Here is a 22,976-nt window from a genome sequence, read left to right on the forward strand (position 1 = left end):
TCACTGTCGATGTGTAAGGGGGATATGATTGGAATGTCCATTTGTTAATACTGTTTTTAAAATTTGGTGTGTTTTGTTTTTTAAAAAATAAAACAAACTTCAGGTCCAAGTATTTTTATTGATGGAACAGGAACTCACAGCTGATGAAGATATCTCAAGGTAACGTCATTTTCTCTTCTCTCATCTTATTTGCATAATAGTTGAAATATACTGTCTGATAGTCCAGTTATTTTTTATTACTCATTTGGAAGGCTTTCCCCCCAGTCTTGCTATGAAAACAGGAACATAATCGGTGCCAATAAGCAGCAGTACACATTTTTTTCCCATTCCAGTTCATGTTTATCTAATACGGCGATTAGTTCACAAAGATCAAATTAGTCAGACAGGACCCTATATTGTAAAAGTAAATCAGACTTTGGTCTTGCTTCTTTATCAGTACTATTTACGCTAAATTATAAGAACAAAGTGTAATTTAGAACCACTAGCTGCAGCTATCTTGTTAAAATTGTTTACATGGTGTTTTCAGAAGGGTAATATAAAAGTTATCCTCATAGAAAATTCTTCCAGTTCATTTAAAGTATACGCTAAGAGAAGAGCATTGATTTGTGAAGTGTGGACATAACTGATTAAGAACCTGTAGTAAATTCATTTGAATTGTAGAACTTCAGGACCATCTGTTGCTGGTCTGGAAACTACATACACTGGAGGCAATGGATTCTCGACATCCTACAACAGTCAGAGATGGTTAAATCTTTATTTGTCAGCGTGTAAATTTCTGGATTTAGCCTTGGCATTGCCCTCTGAAAATCTTCCTCAGTTTCAGATGTAAGTACACTTTATCTCATTCAAATCCAAGTGTGCCGTAGAAACACTTCATTGTGAGAAAACCTTCATATTTAGGGTGATGAACGGCAAGTATTTCTTTATGGACTGTCGAGGGCAGGTGCTTTTACGGCCTTCTGCCACCTCACCTTGTGTTATGGCAGTGAAAATGTGTCTTAGGTGGCACAGCTCCCCATCAGAGAAATGCCCTCCATATAGTGTCGGCAGAAATTCAGGAGAAGCAACTTGGTTAGGGGCCTACTTCCTCTGCCCAGTAACCAACATCAGCCCATGTGCTATCATGTTTCACAGAATGCTTCTGTCAGGATGCCCAAGACTGTGTCCCAATATGTATGGCAGGGGTGTGTTTTATTACCATTTGGCAAATATATACAAAAGGAAATCAGAAAGGGGTGGGCAGAACAGAACAGAGCAAACAATGCTTTCAAAATATTTCTTCTTAGAAGTGGCTTCTGTGAAACAGATTGCTTTTTATGCATCTAATTTTACTCCCATGGATCTTGGTTTTTCTTAGCAGATTTTGGCTACATAAAGACATGCCTGGATATAAATTGACTCAACTAGGGAGGGCTGGTGTGTTCTTGCCAAAGATAACTCGCTGAATGTGATAACTTTGTCCTCTTTTTCTTTAACAGGTATCGCTGGGCCTTTATTCCAGAAGCTTCTGATGATTCAGGGTTGGAGGTGCGAAGACAAGGCACACACCAAAGGGAATTCAAACCATACGTAGTACGATTAGCAAAACTGCTGCGAAAGAGAGCAAAGGTATTTCATTTCTCTTTTCATAAATTATTACTACTACAGAACTAATGCGTATTTTATATCAATGCATCAATCACACATTTAAGCTCTGATCCAACAGGAGCTTAAAACCATATATGGCTTTAGCTAGGTTAAACTGGCAACAGCACCTATCAGGGTGGGGTTCAGCCTTCAAGCCAACCTTTGTCAGCTGTGCACACAGCATCTTCAGCCTCTTGATCAAAACAAAGTCATGGACAATGCACTTGTATCCACCATGTTGAGGACTCGGGCAGTCGTGTTCCTCAGTGGAGCAGTTCAAAAAAGCTGCCTGCCTGTACCAGTGGCCGAGGGACGAACAAGCTGCATCGGCTCTGGTCCTGGGCGATGTGATACATCACCCAGGCCTAGTAGACTAGGGCTGGGATATACCTGCTTTGCAACATCGTAATATGCCACCATATTGCAAAGCTTAGCTGGTGGTATATGATGTCAGAACAGAGGCAGGGAGGAAGAAGACAGCTGCCAGCCACGCAGAGAGGATTAGCGTCACCATGCACAGCTTCTGCCTCGGCCAGGTGGACAAAGCTGCCACCTCCTCCTGTGCCTGGTACACAGAGCCCTGGCCCCATGAGGCACAGGGTGAAGCAGCTGCTGCCTTGGCATGGGGCAGAGGGCTGTCTCTTCCTCCCAGAAGAAAGAGGTAGCTTGCTGCCCCCCTGTACAAAGGCAGCAGTTCTTTAAACTTCTCTGCTGAGGGGTGTGGGCAGCTACACACCCTCAGCAGAGAAGTTTAAAGAAACTGCCTGTCCATGGGGTGCAGTGACTGCTTCTCCCATGACATTGCACTCTGGGTGATATATTGATACATCACCCAGGCCTAGTAGTGACCAGTGTAAGTGTGCTAATTTTTGAAGTCTCCTGCAACACTGCTTTGTCTTGAAATTCTCCTCTCCTCTCTTCCCCCCTCTCCCCCACATATTACCAGAAAAACCCAGAGGAGGACAGCTCAGGGAAAACACTAAACTGGGAACCTGGCAGCTTGCTCCTGACCATCTGTGCTGTTCGCAGCATTGAACAGCTTCTGCCTTTCTTCAACGTCCTGAGCCAAGTATTTAACAGCAAAATCACCAGCAGAAGCATTGGTCATTCAGGGAGCCCCATGCTTTACCCAAATTCTTTCCCTACCAAGGACATAAAAATGGAAACTCAAAAGACATTCTCCAGCAAAGCAAGACAAAAAATTGAAGAAATGGTTGAGAAGGACTTTCTGGAAGGTGTCATAAAAACATGAAGTGTACATGGTAAAATGTTTATCATAAGTAATGTAACTTCAAATGAAACCACTCCATCCTTCCAGTGTGTATAGTTTCCTTTTTCATACTTTGTATGTAATGTATACTTCAGGGTGTATTTAATTTAAATACCTGTAAATAAGTTCTGGATGTGGCCTGAATCAAGTTGAAATATCGCTGGCTCATATCGATTATGGTGCCTACTATTAAATGTACATTTGTTTTGTCATCTTGAGGTATGTCTTTAAGAAAATTACCAATACAAGTTGCACATTTTTTCTAGCTGTGTCTTATTTTCTGTCTAGATATCTATGCAGCATCTTACAGGGAGCCACTTTTCCAATCGAAAGCATGGAAAAGTGCTAGCTATCAGAGCAGTTCTGTCACTCTGCACTGCTCCCAACATTCACTCCTCTCAATTAACATTGTTTCTGCCATGGCAACTTCCTAGTCTACATTTTCAATTAAGTGACCCTTCTATATAGAGTTACAAAGTTTTTGCATGTTAAATTTTAAAAAAATCCTTCCCTCGCTACTACTAGCAGCAACAAAGAGGACACTTATTCGCACATGCTTTCTTGCAAGGGGCAGATGAATGCTGCCTAACTATGGAAAAATGAAAAGCTTTGCTTGTCCAACAATATAGTTGTCAAAATTCAAATTAGTACCTTTGATTTAAAAATTACTTAAGAACTACAGTGACCTAATAAAGTTGCCAGAAATGACAATGAGGAGTTAACTCACTTCTAAAGGAACTGCTTTTAATTATAAATTAATTTTGCATTTCATTTAGTAAAGCAAAAGCAGGAAGGTATGGTTTATGACTTACCTTGAAGAATGGTACTTCATTATACTACAGCCTTGGGCTGTTCTCCAACTCCTCCAGCTATATGGTAGACAGCCAGGCTAACTTCATGTGCAAGTTTATCTGCATTTTCCTGGAAAGAAGAATAATTGCAGCATGAAGAGCAGCATGAAAAGATTGCAATCCAAGTGAACACTCAGTCATATCTTCATAGTGTGGATGCTTTAGACAGCTGTACCCAGAAACCAAGGCTGCTATAGTGATCCTATAATTTTAAGGTACCTATCTACGACACTGAGTGCAGCTAAGATTAACCTATTTCTTCCAGCTGCTAGAAAGCAACAATTACACCAAAGAGGGACTCACTTTTTTAAAGAATGTGCAAGTTAACTGCAGATTAAATGCATTCAACATCGTATTTAATTTCGGCCACAGAAACTTCAAAAGTAAGAAAAAGGAGAGGTAGAGGAAGTCCAAGCAGAGATTTCTTCCAAGCAAACTACTATGGTCCTCCTTTGAGTCCCCCCCCCCCATCTTCAAAGACCATAGGAGACAAAAGCTTTCTGTCCTTTTCTGTCTCTCTTCCCTCTTGCTTCTTCCAACTGTTTTTAAGCAGAGGACGGAATGTGGAACAGAGGAACACACAAAAGACCCATTCTACATACTATTTTATCCCCCCATGTCGGAAACTCTAAGAGGGTGTACAAGAAGAAGAATATCCATGTCTCCCCTAAACAAAAAGCCTAGGGAGGATACTAAGTTGATAATTGGGAGGTGCAAAAGGGGAAGATGCTCTTGAAGTCAGATTGTGCACAAGCTGCTAACTGCTTAACCTTTGGCTGTATATAAGTGTAATAATTAGTGTTCGCAAACAAAGTTTGCATGGTGGTGGGTGGGAACCTACTATCTGGACTCAAAATTCTTCTCTACCACACTGCATTAAGGATATGAATCACTTTGGTTCTGACCTGTGTGTCTGCTTCAGCATAGACTCTGACGATGTCTTCTGTTCCAGATGGGCGAACGAAAGCTCGAGCCAATTTAAACCTCTGGGTGAGCTCATCAATTCTCTCCTGCAGCCCTGGGGGTGTAACTGCTCGCCTTTCAGCATCCGTAGTGTCAATTACACGTCTGTCAGCAACCTACAAGTCCAAGTAAAGGAAGTGATACAATCTGACTTGTTAAAAGCTCTAATTTTACCTACAGATTTTGCAACAGTAAGAGGAGAGAGAGAACACAGACCTAATTTTGATACAGATTTGTATTGAGTGCTCTGCAAGGCCCATAAGATATTGTCACTCCTGCACAATTCTCCACCTACATTTCTCAATTTTTGGCTGTCAATGACTGTCTCTTCCCACTTATACATAACTAGACCTAAATCACATTTTGTGTTTGTCAATCACTGAAACTGCTGGGTTATGCCAAGGTTTCTATCTCACTCTTCCAGATCTTGACCTCTTGTGAGAGTTGCACTAACATGCACACATTGGAATATCCCAGGCACCAGGAATGTTTTATAGCTCTGGTCTGTGCTCTGATGAAACTCAATTCTATGTGAATACATAACTAAGAAAGGGTGTGTAGAGACAGGACCAACATTACACCCCCAATTTCAAGGTTCATGACACATTGTGCAAGTTTTGGTTCATTGCAAAAACACTAGTTAATTTAGCCTTTGGTCACCCGATGCAACTATTTCCAGACATGCATGCTTACAGGAAGGCTTCCAAAAGCCAATTCCTACTGCAACATATAAAATGACTACATTGTCAGAAATGCCCATGAACCTGCAGTGTGTTGTCCAAAGCCGACCCAGGACCAGAAAGTCAATGGGTTATTGTTATTGTTACAGTGCACAGTAGTTGGGGTATTTTGTTTTTTTTAAAAAGGTTACCCTGAGTCAATTGCCCAAGAAATAAAACTTCCACCGAGGGATATTCTGTGCAGTAAAGTAGCCAACACCCATTTTCAAAAAGGTGGTTATCGATAGTGTCATCTCTTGCCTAAGCTCACATGCCATGCCATGGCATCAAATGCTAATAAGCCAGCCAGGGAGGACTGAAAGCCTGAGGCTGCCAGAAAGCACTGGATCTGGGCTTCCTCAGGCCAGCATGGATCCTGCCCATCTCCTGGCAACAGAGAGCTGACAGCATGCTACAGCATCTCAATGATTGCCCAACAAACAAGGAAGACCCACGGGTATGAAAAAGACCCTCCTTGTCTCCCACCCAACACAGTAATTTGTGTTTGCAGGCAGTTGGGAAAGCAAGCAAGTTTGTAGGTCACTGAAATGAACCACTGCTGCAACCAGTAGCATTTCTGTCCACCACTGACTTCCCACTAACCTTCACTTTGAGTTGCCGGTTAGGAAGATCTGTGTACATGGTGTCCCACTGTTGTACTGTGAGATTCTTCAACACCAAGATGGCTTCAATCACCAGCATGTCTGAGACAGCATCACCAATCGTCTAGTACGGACAGCGAAAAATAAAATAGGAAAGAAAAGGAGAGAAAAACCAGTATGGCAGAAGCAGTCTTGATTCCAGTTAATAATCTGGATTCTCACGCTCAATGAGCCTAAAAACTGCCACATGGCCTACATCCTTTAAAAAAATATTATTCATTAAATTTGTATACTGCTCTTCATCTGAAGATCACAGGGTGGTTCACAACATAAAAGTACAAAATGAGAACACAAAATACATAATAAAACAAAAACGAAGACAAGCCAATAGTAGGTGAAGAAGCTGCTTAAGAAGAGGCCAGAAGTTTACCTGAAGGGTGTTTGTGTTGGCGCCAGTAATTAGACAAAAGGCAATGCCTAAAGCCCTTAACTTGTCCCAGTACTCTCCACTAAGCTACCTTCTGCCCCAGAATATCTCAATGTTCAAAGCAGGGTAAGGGAGCACACACACCCCAATCTCACAGTGTAAAGCAAAGGGATTTAGAAATACAAACGCATTAGCCGGCTCTTGGAAACTATAAGTCTCCATCCCCCACAGTCATTTTACAGGTCAGAGAACTAACCCATTATTATCAGATTCAATCTGTCACTAGGGATGGAGCAAGAATTCAAAGAGGAGGTACCTGACTATGTGAGCACTTCTGCTCTAAATTATAACAGGCAACAATCAAAGCAGACCACCTTGAGTCCACCTGCATGCCTTGTCAACTGCTTCTTCCATCCCCAGTTGACAACCCCACCAGCACAAACACGTAGACTGGAGGGTCCAGGGAGACATCTCACCCTGTGGTGACATTTTCCCATCAGGAAATAATGGTCCTACCAATTACATGATGCAGATGTATCCCAGAATATTAATTTCCCAATGGTAATTTGCTCTCTTTTTCAACACAGAGGTGTCATCATGTAACATCTTTGAAACTCTTAGTATTAAGAAATTTAAAGACAAACTTTAGCTCTTTGTCAACATTCCTACCTGATTTATCAAGTCAATAGTATTTTCAAGCATCTTTGCAGCTTCTCTTTTTTGGTTGTTTTTTTCCTCCTTCGCCTGGTATCTTATTTTCTGTTCTGCAGCTTTACTAAACAGTACCTGGAAGAAGGAACATATTCAACAGTCTGAGGGAATGCAGCATGGCCACTGTCACCACCATCTCCCAATTACCACATGGTGATAGTGGTGTATCACTGATGCTTTGAAAGAAAGACTGGTACTCCCCCAAAATGATGAGCATATGATTGGGACACAAGGGAGTACACTAGATTTTATTCAAAGCCTATGAGAAATAAAGGCTCCTATCCCTAAAAGTAAGGTCTGCAAATCTCCATGCAGTCCAGCTTCCATTTCCAATAGTAGTCGGCCAAATCTATTTCTGGGAAGCTCATGAAAAGGGCAAAAGTTCCCTCCCAACATCCTATAATGTCTCCCTAGAATGTGGTGCTCAGGTTCTGGAACCAAGACAGTATTTTTCTAGGAATTTTGAATGCCACCCATTGTAAGCAACAACCTGGCTATTAGTTACTTGCCTCTGCCTAGTTTTATGCAGCCCTCAAGCTAATTTCAACAGAAGTCTGCAAGTGATCAGTTCAGACCTCGGACAAAAGTGATCTGGCTCTCCCCCAGTAGTAGCCTGCTAGGCTGGGAGGAAAAGAGAGACAAACAGGCAGAGAAGGGATGGCCAAGGGGATATATGAACATATGAAGGGATCTGCTAGATCAGGTCAAACCCCATCTGGCCCAGCATCCTGTTCTCCCAGAGGCCAACCAGGTGTCTATTGTAAGCCTGCAACTAGGACCTGAACCCAACAGCACTCTCCTCACTTGTGTCTCCCAGCAACTGGCATTCAGTAGCATAATGCCTCCGAAAGTAGAGGAAGAATATAGATATTATAGCTAGCATCCATTGACAAATTTGTGGATGATAAGGCTAATCCTTTTAAAGCAAGAGGTTGCAAAAAGAGAGAACAATGAATAGCCCCACGTACAATCAGCACGTGGCTCCTGACAGAAAAAGGTGACCCATCCTAAGACTACAAACTCTCTTATCCCCATGCTCAGTGCAGCAAAAGCCAAGCTCTTTCACTTACTCCAGCCTCTGACTGACTTTTGGAATTAGTAAACAAATTAAGGGCTGAAAGTCATTCTGGGTTCTATATCCCAGAATAACTGGGATGGGATCTAAGACATGAGACAAGAGGAGAAAGGATCAGAGAATATTATAGCAGTGTGGCGAGGAGCAGATGGAAAAGTTATCAGTTTAGATAGGGGACACAATGAATTTTATTTACTCTTCTTGAGGTTGAGGATTAAGTTTATTACAAACACACAAACAAACAAAAAGGAGCAGAGAGAGAGTTTACAAGTGCAAAACGCTTACCGTGCCATGACCATTTGCTTCAAAATAAACTCCAATGTCAAATTCCTGGGCCTTGTGATGCAAGTGTTTCACCCCTGTTTTTGTACAGTGGACAGGCACCTAGGAGGGAAAGACCAAGCGAACCATCTGTGGTGAGATGGAGCTGTAGGGCTGCACCTTAAAACTAAGCTTTTCCTGCTTGTATCAAAACTAAAACCCACTGCCTGACCAAAAAATTGGTGGGAATGCTACTTTGAAAAATGTTATTCACAACAGTAACCAGGTAATTTTAAACTTCAGACTTACTGGTCTAATGGCTTCATAATTGGTAATGAGTACTATGTCATTTATTTCAAAATAGGGTAAGCCAGCTCTGCTGCATTTAGGGGCCTTCCTGTTCATTCTGCAGAGGGGCCCTGGACCTCTGCCCTATGCTCCAACCCCGATGGCACCACTGGCTATGCAGAGGGCCAGCTATTTCACACAACTAATCTCCATGGATTCCAAGGCTCTTAATATGAGGGCCAGAATAAATTATTATTTTAATTACTGTTTTGGAGAAAAAGGTGGAACTCTATAACATCTCCTCCTTTAGGTAAGGGCAATTGCACACAAGTCTTGGTTACTAAAAGATTCACTTGTGCTGTTGTTTTTTCCCGTGGATTAGGCCTGGATGGATTTTACATTATTTTTAAGCACATATGTTAGATGGCAGGGCATGCAAGCGTTGAATTAGTACCTTCATGGTTTCTTCCAAATAACGTGTAGAGCTCCCATTGGCATAGGCTGTTTGTATGACTGCAAATGATAAGGTCTGCCCAGCCTGAAGGAAGAGAAGCATGCTATTTGCATAATCAGATCTTCATGAAAACACCGTACGAAACAATAATTATTATTATTTAAAAATCTCCGCCTTGGATGTTCATAAATTCCATTTGGCAAAGACGTGTTAACATTTCACATTGGGATAGGAAGTGTTTTTCATAAACTTTCAGAACTCACACACTTAAAAACAGGGCAAGCATGCTATTGGTGAAAGTCAAGAGCACACTTGATATCCCAGCCCAAAACTGATGATGGCAAGTATTCCAAAAATCCCTTCTACTTAAAGACAATTGCCTTTAAAAACCACTATATTAAATAGTTGCAATTACTTTCATTTCTTCCTGATCTAATTTCATTTAAAAACTGTTCCTAAAAAAGGGGAGGTGAGCCAAAGATGAGAACTGCTCAGTGAATTATTTGCATTATAGAAACTATCATACACTATTAAAAGTTCCAGCTAATGACATTTTCAACTGTTAATTTCCTCAATTTAACCATGCAGCAAGTGAAAGAATTCCATTACCTTGACCAGAAGTTCCTTAAGAAAAGTGCTGATTAGAGTTGCTATTTTATCTCCATCAAGAAGATGAAAATGGCCAGCAGGGTCATTATAGTAGTAAACAATTCGGTCAGCATCACCATCGAATGAGCAGCATCTCTCACCAGGCTTCATTTCCAGTCCTAACAAGCAGAGCAAACAAAGTAAATAGAAAAAATAATTGTTCGGCCTCAGGAATACTGGCACTTATAAAGTCAAGGCATTCAGTGTTCTTAATATGTTTCAGAGCAACCTGCAGATTAAATAGGATAGCAGAATCAGATAGAAATGAACTACCCATTTTGTTAGGATTTCCTCACAGTACTATGTGCCAATCTAGTTTCCCACTTGTTCTTTAAAATCTTTTATTTATAAAAGAGCCAAAGTGCTAATGATATGACATTAAGGCTCCCCACCCCCAAGGGTGACGAGAGGAAACAGAGGATAGCTAGAAATAAAACAGGAAGGGAAGAACACGAATAGTGAAAGGATTGGAGAGAATGAAAGGAAACAGGAAATTAGCAGCACAAACTTGTCATTACTGGGCGCTATCCAATGTTAGTCATACTGACAGTAGACCCAATAAAATCGATGGACGTGTGTCAGTTATTCTGACAATGACTTAGCTGGATATCACAGAGTGTTACATAGCTCTTAACTTGCAAAGGCAAAAAGATCCTGATAGAAACAAGAGGAGTTGCCTCATATAGAGTCAGGCTATTTGGGGTGGGGGAATCTAAAGACAATTTTATTGTCTCATATCACCCTGCACTAGTTTTCATTTCAGAACTATATAAAAAATAGATGGAGACGGGCTCAGCATGAGAAAGTGAAACTTCAAAATATACATTACATTATACATTACAAATGCAGAAGCTGTACCTGCAAAATAGTCCCATCTAGTCTTAGCTACATAGACAAAATTAGAAAGTGTATAATTAAATTATAATTAAAGAACTCATATGCCTTGGTATCCAACTAAGCATATATTAACATCTCCATCACCAAAAGTGAGACAAGCTGAGTTTTGGATGGGTGTCTGCCTGAGAAAACAGGGAAGCAGTTTGATTATGTCAATAAAGCTGACAAGCTTTCCCAGCTTCATTAATCAATCTCTGGCATGGGTGTCTACTCCGTACTGTTGTAAAATATCTAAATTTTCTGGATGGTTTAAACTCTTTTAAATGTATATCATATAACGATCCAAGACAAGTGTGTGGAAGGCAAAAAATAAATGAATGAGAAACCCTCCTACCTCTCCAAACTTCCAGAGGCAATTAGTCCGGGGATTAGCCAAGAGCTGATTTAAGATTGAATGTATTAGTAGAAAAGAATGATATTTTGATGAGGTGATATCATCATAGAACTTTAGGGTTCTCTGTTTTAAGTTAATATTGTAAAAGTAAAGGTAAAGGGACCCCTGACCATTAGGTCCAGTCGTGGCTGACTCTGGGGTTGCGGCGCTCATCTTGCTTTATTGGCCAAGGGAGCCAGCGTACAGCTTCCGGGTCATGTGGCCAGCATGACTAAGCCACTTCTGGTGAACCAGAGCAGCGCACAGAAACGCCATTTACTTTCACGCCGTAGCGGTACCTATTTATCTACTTGCACTATGACGTGCTTTCAAACTGCTAGGTTGGCAGGAGCAGGGACCGAGCAACGGGAGCTCCCCCCGTCACGGGGATTTGAACCGCCGACCTTCTGATCAGCAAGTCTGAGATTCAACCCACAGCGCCACCCGCATCCCAAGTTAATATTGAGAACAAAAAAAACCACAAGAGTGTTATTAGGAAATAGACATTTGTCATTACATACCCACAGGAGGCTTCTGATGAACTTTTACAAAATCAGCACCACATTGGTGATTGAGTTCTCCTTTAGTCCCATCATTGCTGAAGTGTATTACGAAGCAGCTTGGAAGATAGCGTTCCATTTCTTTGAGTTTGAGAGCACCTATGCCATTTGCACAATCTACCTTCAGGCAAATATGGCCATCCCTTTGGCTGGTAGCCTGCAGGCAAGAAAGCAAAGAAAGGGTCCTTTAACAGTTGTCTCTGAACTCCTACCACCTGCTCATATGCAACACTGACTGTGTTCTGGAGCAGACAGCCAAAACAAAGTAAACACAAATGAAAAGAAAAACAGGACTCAAATTGGTGTTTGAATGTGTAGATTCTGGAACAACTTCCTCTCTATTTCAACCAGTGGCTACTAGAGCCCATTGGGACTGGTAGGGCTGAAGGGAGGGTGATCCAGCAGCAGGTAGCAAATAGAGTCAGCTAATTTGTTTTGTCCCTATCCTCCTCCCTGCTCTGTTCTACACAGGCAACAGTGAGATTAAGGAGGAGGAAACTCACAGGTAGTACCATCTGCTGGATTGACTGTAGGCAGAGGCTGAGGGTACACAGAAGGTGGTGCAGCAGTGCCCCCCCCATTTGTTCTAATGGACCAGCCTCCAATGATTTCCATGTTTCATCTTTATCAGGAGCAAAACACATTTTACTCTGCCCCATTACAATGATGGCAGCAATATGTAGTATCTATTTTCCTACTGCTAGTTTTAGGCTGCCTCTTTTTTTCTTAAAACTTTTGTTGCTACTGCTCATTTCTTTCTGCTAAAGCGAACTATCATATGCTTTAAAGTTATAAACCTGTTCAGTTGTCTACATGAATGAAATGCTAAAAGCTCAGCCTTAACCATGGTTACTGTTAAAAAAAGTCCCAATGTTTTCCATAGGGTTTACATCCCAATTTTCCTCATAAAGCCAATACCATTTTGAATAATTTATATACAAAATCACAGTTGATCACCTTTAACTTCTATGGCATTAAAAGCTTGCTTAAATCAAAATATTATCCTAAAAGAAAGAAAGGTCCAGCAACAGCAAACTGTTCTAGGACAAGCATTTAAAGAACTTAAGCCAACACTATAAAGGCCCTGCTCTTTGTCCACAGCAACGTAGCAGCATAGAGTTGACACTCAATAGAAGAGCCTCTGTTGCCATTCTTCATAGGAAGTTCATATGGACAGAGGGGGGGTCTAAGGACTATTACATTAAGTATATTCAAGAATGCAAGCCAAGACTTGACAAACAGCTCTTTCACCTGCATTGTAAGCTCCACAAAAGCCTTGGAGAGTTTCTGGTAGTAACCTTCCACGGTTGCAGTCCCATAACTCCCATGAGTGTTTCGACAGCAGACCATGTAGTGTAGTTGTGGTGTTGTTACCAAGCCATAATCTAGTTTAAAGCACACACACTGGTCAAGGATTGACACTAATAAGCTTCAGGGACATATTTCACAGTACCTTATTACATTTGCTCAAGTAAAGGTGCAAAAAGGAGAGATTTTTTTAAAATGCTTTAAATGAAATACATCATCAGTGATTTGTTTCCTATCAACCACTATGGATCTATGGGGAACATCATCAATCCTCAGATAAACGAGCACAGGGCATACCTTGGTATTGACCTCCAAGAGCAGACACGCCATCAATCACTGATTGTGAAAGCTTCTTACTACTACGTCTGGATGCAAGACACAGGAATAAGGTTACTTTTGTTGAAATGCTATCCAAGCACACCAGTTTACCCCAATTCATTCTTGACACATGAATACAGACAAACAATATCAACGTGCAGGACACAAGTGAGATCTACATCTCTAGAGGGAATAAATCACAACAGCCAAAGAGACAGGGATGTGATAGGACGTACTCGGAACTTTCCTAGCAACTTAAAAATATTTGCCTTATGCTATATTTATTAATTATATTTCTTTAGGACATTTATATTGCACCTCCCTTCCACCACAGAACTCCTTACACAGGTCTCCTTTCCAAACCATGACCGGCCCAAATCTGCTTGGCTTCAGCAAAGTGGCTGTGTTATCCGATAGAAATGTTTAAAATGTTGTATGGGGACATCCATGGAAACACTGACAGGCATCATTAGACTGGAGGTGCACAAGACAGGGACTTTTCTACAATTGCTCTACATTTGTGGAATTCCCTCCCTTAGCTCCCTCTACTTTGTTGGCCTTTAAACAAACCCTGAAAACATTTTTATTTCCAACTGTTATTTAACAGCTGCTGTTTTAGTGCAGTTATATTTTAATATCTTAGCTTTATATTGTGGTTTAATTAATATATTGGCCTTGAAAAAGTTTTCCCTGATACCTATATTTTTGAAAAATATACAGGAAGAGTGAATGTGTATATTACCTAGTCACTCCCAAGATGTCTATCAGGTTTACCTGGTGTCTCTGCCAATAACAACGAAGGCCTCCTGCTGAAGGTCTACAGCTTCCTTCTGGCAGATGTCAGTCAGCACTCCCTGCAATTCATGTTCTTCTGCATTGGCCAAGCGTGTGGCGTGCTCTTCCCAGATAGGTGACAACATTTCACCCAATGGGTCAATCAACTTCACACCATTGTCTTCCTTGGAAAAAGACAAGACATCAATGTAAAAGCTTCTTTAAACATAGGCAATCTTGACTTAGGAAAAGAGAAATCAGCCTAAATGATCCTTTTAGTTCTACAGTTCTAAAAGCATACAGTGGAACCTCGACTTACATATGGCTCTACTTATATATGATTCCAGTTACAACCTTCTATAGGTGCTTCGACTTATGAACTTTCCTCTAGCTACGAACAGAGGCCTTGCCAGCAGCCCGGAGCTTGCCCAGCTGGCTGCGGGGCAGCACTGGGGCCTCTGCCACCGGGGAGAGACCTCTGGTTTGCCAGAGCTCACCCCGAAGCCAGAGCTGAGGCCTCTGCTGCCAGGGAGAGGGCCCCCATCCCACCCATGAAGCTGTGGAAGAGGTGCCTCTTGCAAGAGGCACAGCAGGGTGCACTGCACCCCAAACCCTGCTGAGCAACTAACCTGAGGAAGTCCAGAGAAGAACCTGGCAAGAAAAAAAAAGTGACCCTGGCCGAAGTGAATCAGCTCTTTACTGACCCTTGCCCCACCCCCAGCTTGTAGTCAGGTAAGCCCACCCACCCTCAGTGCACGTAAGAAAAAAAATGTTAATTTTTTTCATCTACAATACTGTCTTATTTATTTTATAGTACAGTACATTGATTTTTGCCTTCATTTTATGGATCTATGGTCTCATTAGACAGTAAGATCCATGTTAAATTGCTGTTTTAGGGGATGTTTTTCCATCATCTAGAACGGATCAATTCACTTTTCCATTACTTTCTATGGAAAAGTGCACCTATACTTATGTATGTTTCTACTTATGACCAGACCTCTGGAATGGATTATGGTTGTAAGTAGAGGTTCCACTGTATTGATAATGGTTAAGTCGCAGCACCCATTTGGCACACACACACCCTTTAATCTGTAGCTCGATTCCCTTTTTCCTATCTGAAATACTCATTCACTTACTTCAGGGTTGTGAGAGGCTGTAACCATAACACCAATGGTGGATTTTTTCTGCTTGGATCTCAATACGGCCAGCAAGCCCATGCAAAACATTGTGTGATCAAGGTCCTCTGCCTTGGTACGGAAACCAGCTGTTCCATACTGAAGGGAAAGTCCTGGAGGTTTGGCATGGAGCTTTGAGTACTTTGCAACTGCTTCAAAATCCATCTCTGTAAGAGGCAGAATAAAATGATACAGCTATGATTAACATTACAGGTGACCATATTATGACAGCAATACCAAAACCAGGAGGATGGGGAGATAATAGGACTTAACTTGCACAAGAATAAGTTATGTGAGGTGAGGAAGTTTAAAAACAGAGAGAGAGCGTGTGTACACAGAAGTACAATTACTTGCTTATACCAATGGTAGCCAATGTGATGTCTTCCAGATGAAAGCAGCCCTGTATCAGGAACATTTGATTATGTTTTTATATTTTTCTGGAAACCGCCCAGAGTGTCTGCAGAAACCCAGCCAGATGGGCAAGGTATAAATAATAAAATTATTATTACTAGGATGGCGATGATGATGATGAAATCCAACTCCCATCAGTCCCAGTCAACATGGCTAATGATCAGGGATGACGGACGTGATAACACAACAGCATCAGGTTGTTTTGACACTGGTTAACTCCTGGCTTGCACACAGACTAGCACACTAAATTAACAATCCCATTATCTAACCAGTCCAAAGTATCAGGGGTTGGAAGAAATTGGTTACAAGACAGAGTTAACTTTCTGTTTTCACACTCCTAAATGCAACATCATCCGTATTCCAACATTGATTATTTCAGAGTGATTAGCTGTAGTTGTGGTGATTTTGGAGCTGCCTTTGCTTTAACTGTGGGTTTAATTAATTGTATTTTAGAGCACTGAAATTTCTTATCATGAACCACCAAAGGATGTATTTGCATGGAATGCAGTATACAACTACCTTAAGCAATAAAAGTGTGTGTAGAAAGGGTAGTTGGCCCACCTGGAGGAATTAAACAAGCTAGCTTTAAAAAGCCTATGACTCTAGTAGTCATGATGACCATCTAGCTGGTACATCCAGACAAAACCAACCTTGCTTCCATTGTGCCCCACCCACCTATGTCCAGGTAAGCAGCAGTGACACCAGAGGGTGGCTTTGAACTTCAATCCTACACTACCCCCCCCCCCGCCAAATAAACAAGAAACCTCAAAAACTGCAATCTTTCCTCAGAGAGTTGTTGTTCCTGCCCCTTGATAATTTTGAAAGCCCTTTCCTTAACCCTTTCCAACACTATGGTATCATTTATTTATTTTTTGAGATGTGGTACACAGTATTCTAAGTACTGTCACACTGAAGACTTTTATAATGATCTCTAATATGGAATTCTCTTTTCTGCACGCTGCGGGGGGCTTCACACTTGCAAGCCCGACAACTCCTTCCTGGTCGGTCACTGCCAGCACAGAAGACCTAGCACATATAGATATACTTACCCCAAAGTGCATTACTTAACTCTTGCTTAGGCTAAACGGCATCTACCGTTTTAACGCCCACTCACCCAGTTTGGGACACACCTTTCTTTTTACCGCCCTGAACTAGCCTAAACAAACGAAGCCACCCCACTTACCGACCTGCAACGCCCTGGAGTTCTGCGAGCGGACGTGGCTGTTCCTCGGAAGCTTCCAACTCGCCCTTCCGGGAAGCTCCGAAACAGCCTCGCTCGCCGGCTGCGCCTATCGCATTCGCCGGCAGCCGCAGGGGCGGGGCGTCGGGCGTCTCCGCCTCCCATTGGGCCGGGCGAAGAGAGCGCTGAGCGGGGTGGAGTCGCTTCCACCCGCGCAGCCTCGTCGCGTAACTCTTCGGACTCGTGGCATTCGAGCGGGGCTTCCTTCCTCCTCAGCTGAGCGTGGCAAGAATCTCTTCTCCCGGGCTTGGCTGGATCCGCCTTGGCAGACGCGCAACTGCACCGCTATAGCGGGCTAGAAAGCGGGGTGCGCGCGGAGCCATAAGGACAGCGAGAGCAGCCCCGCTGGATTAGGCCTGTGGGAAGCGCGCAAGCAGGATCGGAGCCCAAGGGCCCTCTCCCCTCCCGCGGTTTCCAGCCGGCAGGTGGGCCTTTGGCAGGAGAGAGAGAGAGAGAGAGCTGCCGCCCTGTCAGGCCCGCCCGCGAGCTTCAGCTGGGCAGCCCTAGCTGGTCCTTTAGCGGGCTTCCTCAGAAGTAAGGCTGTGCTTGGGGTGGGCCTACTTGTCCCCTCTAGGAAAGCGGCAAGCCTGGCTTTTAAAACGAACAGGCCCCGCTTCCCAGTGAGCCCAGGGTAAAAAATAAAACGAAACAGTAACGTATCTTGACCGCAGGCAATTCATACAGAATTTGAATTCGAAACTCCCTCCGCTGCGCCTGCCACTGAGGCTCCCTTCGCGCACGCGAAGCCCAAGCCCTCCTTTAGCGACGCGCATGCCCAGGAAAGTCGCTCGCGCCGCCATCCCGTCGCCTCCTGGGATCACGTGGCTGCTCAGTTGTTTCCATGCGCGCGAGGGGGGCGTGGTCGTTCGCACGCGCGGGCCTCGCAAGAGGTACGTTGGTTCGGAGGGTCCCCGCCGCCACACGCTGCGCTCCCTTTGCCTCCGAAGGAACGAGCCAATCACTCGCTTCGTCCCTAAGAGCGTGGGCTGCTTGGCCTCGCTCCCGGTGTTGAGGGATCTGGCGGCCGGTTCCTTTCGATGGGCTTTGCAACGTCCTCCGCCGCGTGCTTATTGGAGGGAGGGGGCGGGGCCATTTTAATTCCGCACCAACGGCTGTAAGGGCGGGTAATGGCAGCTGGAAGATTTGCAGATTCCCCCCGCTCTCAGATGCCGCTGGTGGAGCCTCTTGCCTGGCTTCAGCAATTATTATTATCCCACGGCAAGGGCTCTCAAGAGAGGGCAGCCTGCTGCTTAGCAGTTTCGGGACTGCGCGGAGTGTGCACCACGTGATTTCTCCGCATTGGAACCTTGTTCACACGTTAAGCTGAACCTGCCAAGCTGTGTATACGTGCGTACACGTTTCTGCTTGAAATTGTGCCCTTGATCATTTTTGTACAGTTCCACTGTAGCGCATAAAGGTATACAGTTGGTGTGAGTTGAATGTTATATTTTAATAACTACAAGTGTACACCTGAACTATTTATGTATGCAGTTGTACGGATTGTATACATGTTGCATCTAAGGTGAAGAAGGGGTGGAGTACTCTAAACTGGACACGGTATAGATTACTAACCCTGCATATACTGTGAGGTCTAAAAGAGAGGTGAATACATTGTATTGTACTACTTGAGACATTTGGTTGTTCACCAGCAAAGAGAATTTTCATTAGCTCAGGGATAGGTAACCTGGGGCCTTCCAGTTGTTGCAGAACTAAACATCTGTTGTTGCTGACCATGGCTAGGTTGACTAGGGCTGATGAGACTTGGTCCAACAACACCTCAAAGGCTACATACTCCCATTCCTAAATTAGATGGACTTTTGATCTGACCCAGAAGGGCAAATCTTACATTTTTAAATTGCAACTGGAACTGCCACATAAAAACAGTAAGATCATACAGCTGGGGTGGGGGGAATTGCTGACAAAAGCAAGTGGTACATTAGTTTTCATCTGCTATTGTTTGGTCCCGCCTACCTTCTACAGAACATCTGCCTACTATGTGATGATGTGCTTGCATCACATGTCACTGGGTGGGATTTGCAAGTTAAAGTGAAGGGTCACTATCATAGCCACCAATGATAGTCCAACTAAACTGAGTCAAAGCTGACTGGAGAGCGCTCTAGCTGAGCCTCTATGGAACATTCATTGTTTGTATTGGACTCTCAGAACAAATGTGAGCAGCTTACAATACATTACAGAGGAGTTAAGGTGGAAACCCATCAGTTGACTTCTCTGGTTTGGGGAGCCCACCTTGAAAGTGGTATTTGAGGCATATGTTGTTCAAATGTGGATGTTAATATCTTCTAACCAGTGTTCGAAATTTGCCAGGTGCCTTTTGTACCTGACTATCAGCCGTTCGCAACCAAGTGAAGGTGCCAGGATGCCACCTGACATCTTCACCATTTGGAAATGCATGTCTGGGAATCATTGAATCAGTTATATTTTATCTGCACAATCAGAATTAATTTCAGGAACCAAAATGCTTTTTCTGTGCAGCCTGAGCAAGAGCAGTGATCAATGTTGTAGTTACTGTTAAAGCTTGTCTTCACTTACCCCACCACCCTGCTCACGGTTGTGAAAAATATCCTTATGTTATGAATGTCACCACTGAGAAAAAGAGGTAGGAATCGACCAATATATATGTGGACTGTCCCTGGATCAAGTGACTTTTCTTTAAGTTCTCAAAATTTTTAACCTAGCTGAAGGTCACCATATGAACTAGCCAGATGTTTAACTGATAAGCCATCACAGTCAATCCATCATTTGAAAAATAAGACTAGAGCCGTCTTGCCCAAAAATAGCAACTAGACATTCCCTTTAGGCGACAGTAACCTTGGTTTAAGGAGCCATTTGGCGCCTAGCTTATATATCTTGAGTTCCTAACAATGCTTCAAACCAAGACGTCTTTAACTAGGCACCAGCTGCTGGATATAAGCTTACAGCTGCTTTGCTCTTTCCTGGTCCTTTTTACTTAAAACAAAAGAGCCTGTTGGACCAGGCCACTGGCCCATCTAGTCCAACATCCTGTCTGTTTAGAGGGCAACCAGATGCCTATGGAAAGCCCCAAAGGACCTGAGTGTAACACTCTACTCTCTAATGATTCCTAGAAAGTGGCATTCAGAGGCATACTGCCACAGTGTACAGAGCTAAGCCAAGGTTTTGGTTAGTGTGTCATCTGAACTGGGACTCGCTGTTAACCTCCTTCCTCACTAAGCACAATCTGTAGCCTAGGTTTGTTTACTTGGCAGCAAAAATGAACAGGTAGGAGCAAAGTGGCCGCAAGCTCATCTCCAAGAACCTGCACATTCATGAGATCCCAGTGTGCCATAGTTTGACTTACCATTTTGTGCAAACCTGGCCAGCAACTGTTATTAGCTGCCAGCCAAAGACAATACATTAAGAAGGAAGAGAAAGCAGTAAGAGAACCACTTAAAAGTACAATGTGCTTTCACTGCAAACAGAACACTCAGGATACTTTGCATGGATATGATTTTCACTGTGGAAACTGGATAGTCATTAACGTTTGTAATTTTATGACCCATGCAAAATTGAATGCAAGAATCAATAATAGTATTAGCACTAGGTCTACAGCTGCTTCCACATCTTGTTGGGATTCTTCATATCCATTGTAATTCACTTCATGTGTTTCTTGCTGTTAGAACTGGATGCATTTATGGCCTTGGTTTTATTTGTGCAACTAGTCTCTTTGAACTCCTTGGACCCAAAACCTAAACCTTGTTGAGGATTATAGGCTTCATTGTTATCACAAAGTTAAAGGAGTGTTTCATTTGTTCAAAACTATTTTGTTCCGGCTTGGACGACTTTTATCAATTACTTTACAATCTGTATTGTGGGGTGGGTGGGAGAGAATATTAGCAGACATAAGAACAACATTATTGATACAATCTCTCCCACCTGCAGGTGGCTGACTTCACATCTGTAACAATGTCCAGCATAATAAAAGAAAGACTTGAACTTCAAATGGCAGAATTAGAAATGCTTTTTTCTATGTTTCCTGATAAAGGAGAAATAACTCTTCAGGATGAAAATAATTTCCATAATGCTCAGAAATATCTGAACAATACAAGTGAAAATCTACCACATATAATTGAATATTCAGTTGCCATTACCACTGATGAACCAAAGGTGAGATAATCTGTTTTGAGTTGGGATGTTTTTCTTTGCTTTATTACCTTTTAAAAAACATAATATTTTACTTAATTATTAAATATTTGTGCAAGCATTTCTACCTTCAATAAAGCCAACATGTATTGTATTGAGCCAATATATTAATTTAAGCCAGTGTACTATATTTCATGCCCACAGCTGGAGTTAGCCTTAGCCATTCATGCTTCATTTAGTCACTTCTGTATTAAATTACAATACAGTGGTACCTCTGGTTGTGAACGGGATCCGTTCCAGATCCTCGTTCGCAACATGAGCAAAACGCAGCCCGCGTCTGCGCGGGTCGCGATTCACTGCTTCTGCGCGTGGCGTCATTTTGTGCGCGTCTGCGCATGCGGCGAAACCCGGAAGTAACCCTTTCTGGTATTTCCGGTTTGCCTTGGGACGCAACCTGAAGCAAAGGTAACAAGAGGTATGACTGTACTGTGATGTGCTGCATGCAAAGCAGTCACTGAAGACTGGAAAGTTTTGTGAATATATGTTTGCTTTTTAATTTTAGGCAAGAGTAAATTTGCAGGTAGCCCTACCTCATGACTACCCCCAGGTGCCACCACACCTTTTTGCAAGATCAAGTGCTGTAGACAGGCAGCAACAATTGCAGCTCAACAAGGATCTCGCTTCTTACATTGCTTCTTTGGAGCCAGGAGAACTTTGTGTATGTGCTGCTGTGCAATGGTTGCGAGACAACAGCATAAGCTACTTACAAAACAGCAAACTCCACTGCAAAAATGTGCCAAGGGAGAGCGTACTTAAAACGTTATTCAGCCGGATGTGGATTTACAGCCACCACATCTATAGACAAGAACTAAGGAAAAAGATTTTTGATTTTGCAAAGAAATTAAATCTGACTGGTTTCTGCCTAACTGGCAAGCCTGGAATCATTTGTGTGGAAGGTGTCAAAGAAAACTGTGAAGAATTTTGGCACGTTATTAGATATCCCAACTGGAAACACATTTCCTGCAAACATGTCGAGAATAGAGAGACTGACGGAAATGGGGATAACCTACGTCTCTTTCAGACTTTTGAAGATTTACAGTTTCAAGCCCATGGTGACTACGGCCTGAGGAATGACTATCACATGGACCTTGGACAGTTCCTAGAATTCCTTAAGGGTCATCAAAGTGAACATGTATTTCAGATCTTGTTTGGCATTGAAGGCAAATGTTCTGACAACTAACAATAAGCTATGTTTTTAATTTTCTTGTCTCTGTTAACAGAAATGAAATCCATCTATGAATCTGCCGCAAGAAAATAAAAGTATGGATGAGTGAATGTGACAAGTAACTTAAAAGGGCACGCACAGAATCTTTGTTTAGTATTTGAACAGTTAGCACATCAGTTTGTAATTTTGTTCAGAGCAAAACTTCTCAAATTGGCTGCAAGAGTAAGGGGGCTTGATTGAGCCAGATGAATGCTGCATCTAAGTCCAATCCTGATAGGCATTGTTCCCCACAATCTAAGGTGTCTAGGGGAAGGAGGGGACAATATTTTTGAGGTGAAGGGGGAAATGGTTGAGGGCACTAGCAGTGGCCAGGGCCAAAGTGAGTGGGCACACCTCTTTTTTTCTGTCCTTAAGCCATCATCAATTCCATCCCTTCTATTCATTTTCTCTCACAAACATGCACTCACAGCAATCCATTCACTCCCCATTTCCCTTGTATCGCCATCTCCCCCATTCACACACCTTCCTTTCAGTTTTCCTTCCAAGGTGGGTAGAGGGAAAGAGGCTCCTTTTTTTCCAGCCTAGAAATGAAGGAAAGGAAGCAGTTGGGGCAGGAACTGAGTAATCTGTTTCGCCACTGGTAGCTCACAGTAGATGCCAAGGATGCATTGGGGACAAGGT

At 42.8% G+C, this 22,976-nt stretch overlaps 3 protein-coding genes across 15 annotated transcripts in view; 2 read left to right on the plus strand and 1 right to left on the minus strand.

Annotated features, from left to right (window-relative positions):
* Nucleotides 1-3,161, plus strand: part of DOP1A (DOP1 leucine zipper like protein A) — a 55,983-nt gene extending 52,822 nt beyond the window's left edge. For all 6 annotated transcript variants that reach the window (XM_053381352.1, XM_053381350.1, XM_053381355.1 and 3 more), the window contains 4 exons: nt 104-159; nt 661-825; nt 1,479-1,608; nt 2,573-3,161. In XM_053381352.1, the coding sequence (XP_053237327.1) occupies nt 104-159; nt 661-825; nt 1,479-1,608; nt 2,573-2,878 (657 nt within the window). In that variant the 3' untranslated portion in view covers nt 2,879-3,161. The remainder of the gene's footprint in view (nt 1-103; nt 160-660; nt 826-1,478; nt 1,609-2,572) is intronic.
* On the minus strand, nt 99-17,110 carry PGM3 (phosphoglucomutase 3). Of its 5 annotated transcripts, none has more exons than XM_053381364.1 (14): nt 16,899-17,110; nt 15,262-15,467; nt 14,126-14,310; nt 13,331-13,398; nt 12,977-13,110; nt 11,687-11,882; nt 9,857-10,014; nt 9,248-9,331; nt 8,530-8,628; nt 7,128-7,244; nt 6,033-6,155; nt 4,653-4,826; nt 3,709-3,817; nt 99-1,590 (listed from the first exon to the last, which is right to left on the minus strand). In XM_053381364.1, exons 2-13 carry the CDS (start codon nt 15,463-15,465, stop codon nt 3,728-3,730), a joined length of 1,632 nt encoding a protein of 543 aa, XP_053237339.1. In that variant the 5' UTR covers nt 15,466-15,467; nt 16,899-17,110; the 3' UTR covers nt 99-1,590; nt 3,709-3,727. The 5 variants fall into 5 exon arrangements, with proteins under 5 accessions (XP_053237339.1, XP_053237338.1, XP_053237337.1 ...); XM_053381363.1 differs by having other exon boundaries at nt 16,895-17,110; XM_053381362.1 differs by having other exon boundaries at nt 13,343-13,398; nt 16,899-17,003.
* Nucleotides 17,111-17,425: 315 nt separating this feature from the next.
* RWDD2A (RWD domain containing 2A) lies at nt 17,426-22,405 on the plus strand. Of its 4 annotated transcripts, none has more exons than XM_053381376.1 (3): nt 17,426-17,485; nt 20,870-21,094; nt 21,633-22,405. In XM_053381376.1, the coding sequence occupies exons 2-3, from the start codon at nt 20,894-20,896 to the stop codon at nt 22,308-22,310; spliced, it is 879 nt and encodes a 292-aa protein (XP_053237351.1). In that variant the 5' UTR covers nt 17,426-17,485; nt 20,870-20,893; the 3' UTR covers nt 22,311-22,405. The 4 variants fall into 4 exon arrangements, with proteins under 4 accessions (XP_053237351.1, XP_053237352.1, XP_053237353.1 ...); XM_053381377.1 differs by having other exon boundaries at nt 17,434-18,298; XM_053381378.1 differs by lacking the exon at nt 17,426-17,485 and adding an exon at nt 18,326-19,568.
* The last annotated feature ends 571 nt before the right edge of the window (nt 22,406-22,976 follow it).

The sequence above is a fragment of the Podarcis raffonei genome, chromosome 3 (assembly GCF_027172205.1).
Source record: "Podarcis raffonei isolate rPodRaf1 chromosome 3, rPodRaf1.pri, whole genome shotgun sequence".
NCBI classification, from domain to species: Eukaryota; Metazoa; Chordata; class Lepidosauria; order Squamata; family Lacertidae; genus Podarcis; species Podarcis raffonei.

What these genes read in the sequence shown, in the direction of transcription:
- PGM3 (XM_053381364.1), bottom strand. Translation starts at nt 15,465, where the DNA reads ATGGATTTTGAAGCAGTTGCAAAGTACTCAAAGCTCCATGCCAAACCT. An exon ending in TCTTGGAGGTCAATACCAAG is followed by an intron (nt 13,111 to 13,330) that starts GTATGCCCTGTG and finishes GCTTTAAACTAG; the next exon opens with ATTATGGCTTGGTAACAACA. An exon ending in TTGTGGAGCTTACAATGCAG is followed by an intron (nt 11,883 to 12,976) that starts GTGAAAGAGCTG and finishes TCTTGCCTGCAG; the next exon opens with GCTACCAGCCAAAGGGATGG.
- RWDD2A (XM_053381375.1), top strand. Translation starts at nt 19,082, where the DNA reads ATGGAACATTCATTGTTTGTATTGGACTCTCAGAACAAATGTGAGCAG. An exon ending in TACATTACAGAGGAGTTAAG is followed by an intron (nt 19,157 to 20,869) that starts GTGGAAACCCAT and finishes TCCCACCTGCAG; the next exon opens with GTGGCTGACTTCACATCTGT. An exon ending in TTACCACTGATGAACCAAAG is followed by an intron (nt 21,095 to 21,632) that starts GTGAGATAATCT and finishes TTTTAATTTTAG; the next exon opens with GCAAGAGTAAATTTGCAGGT.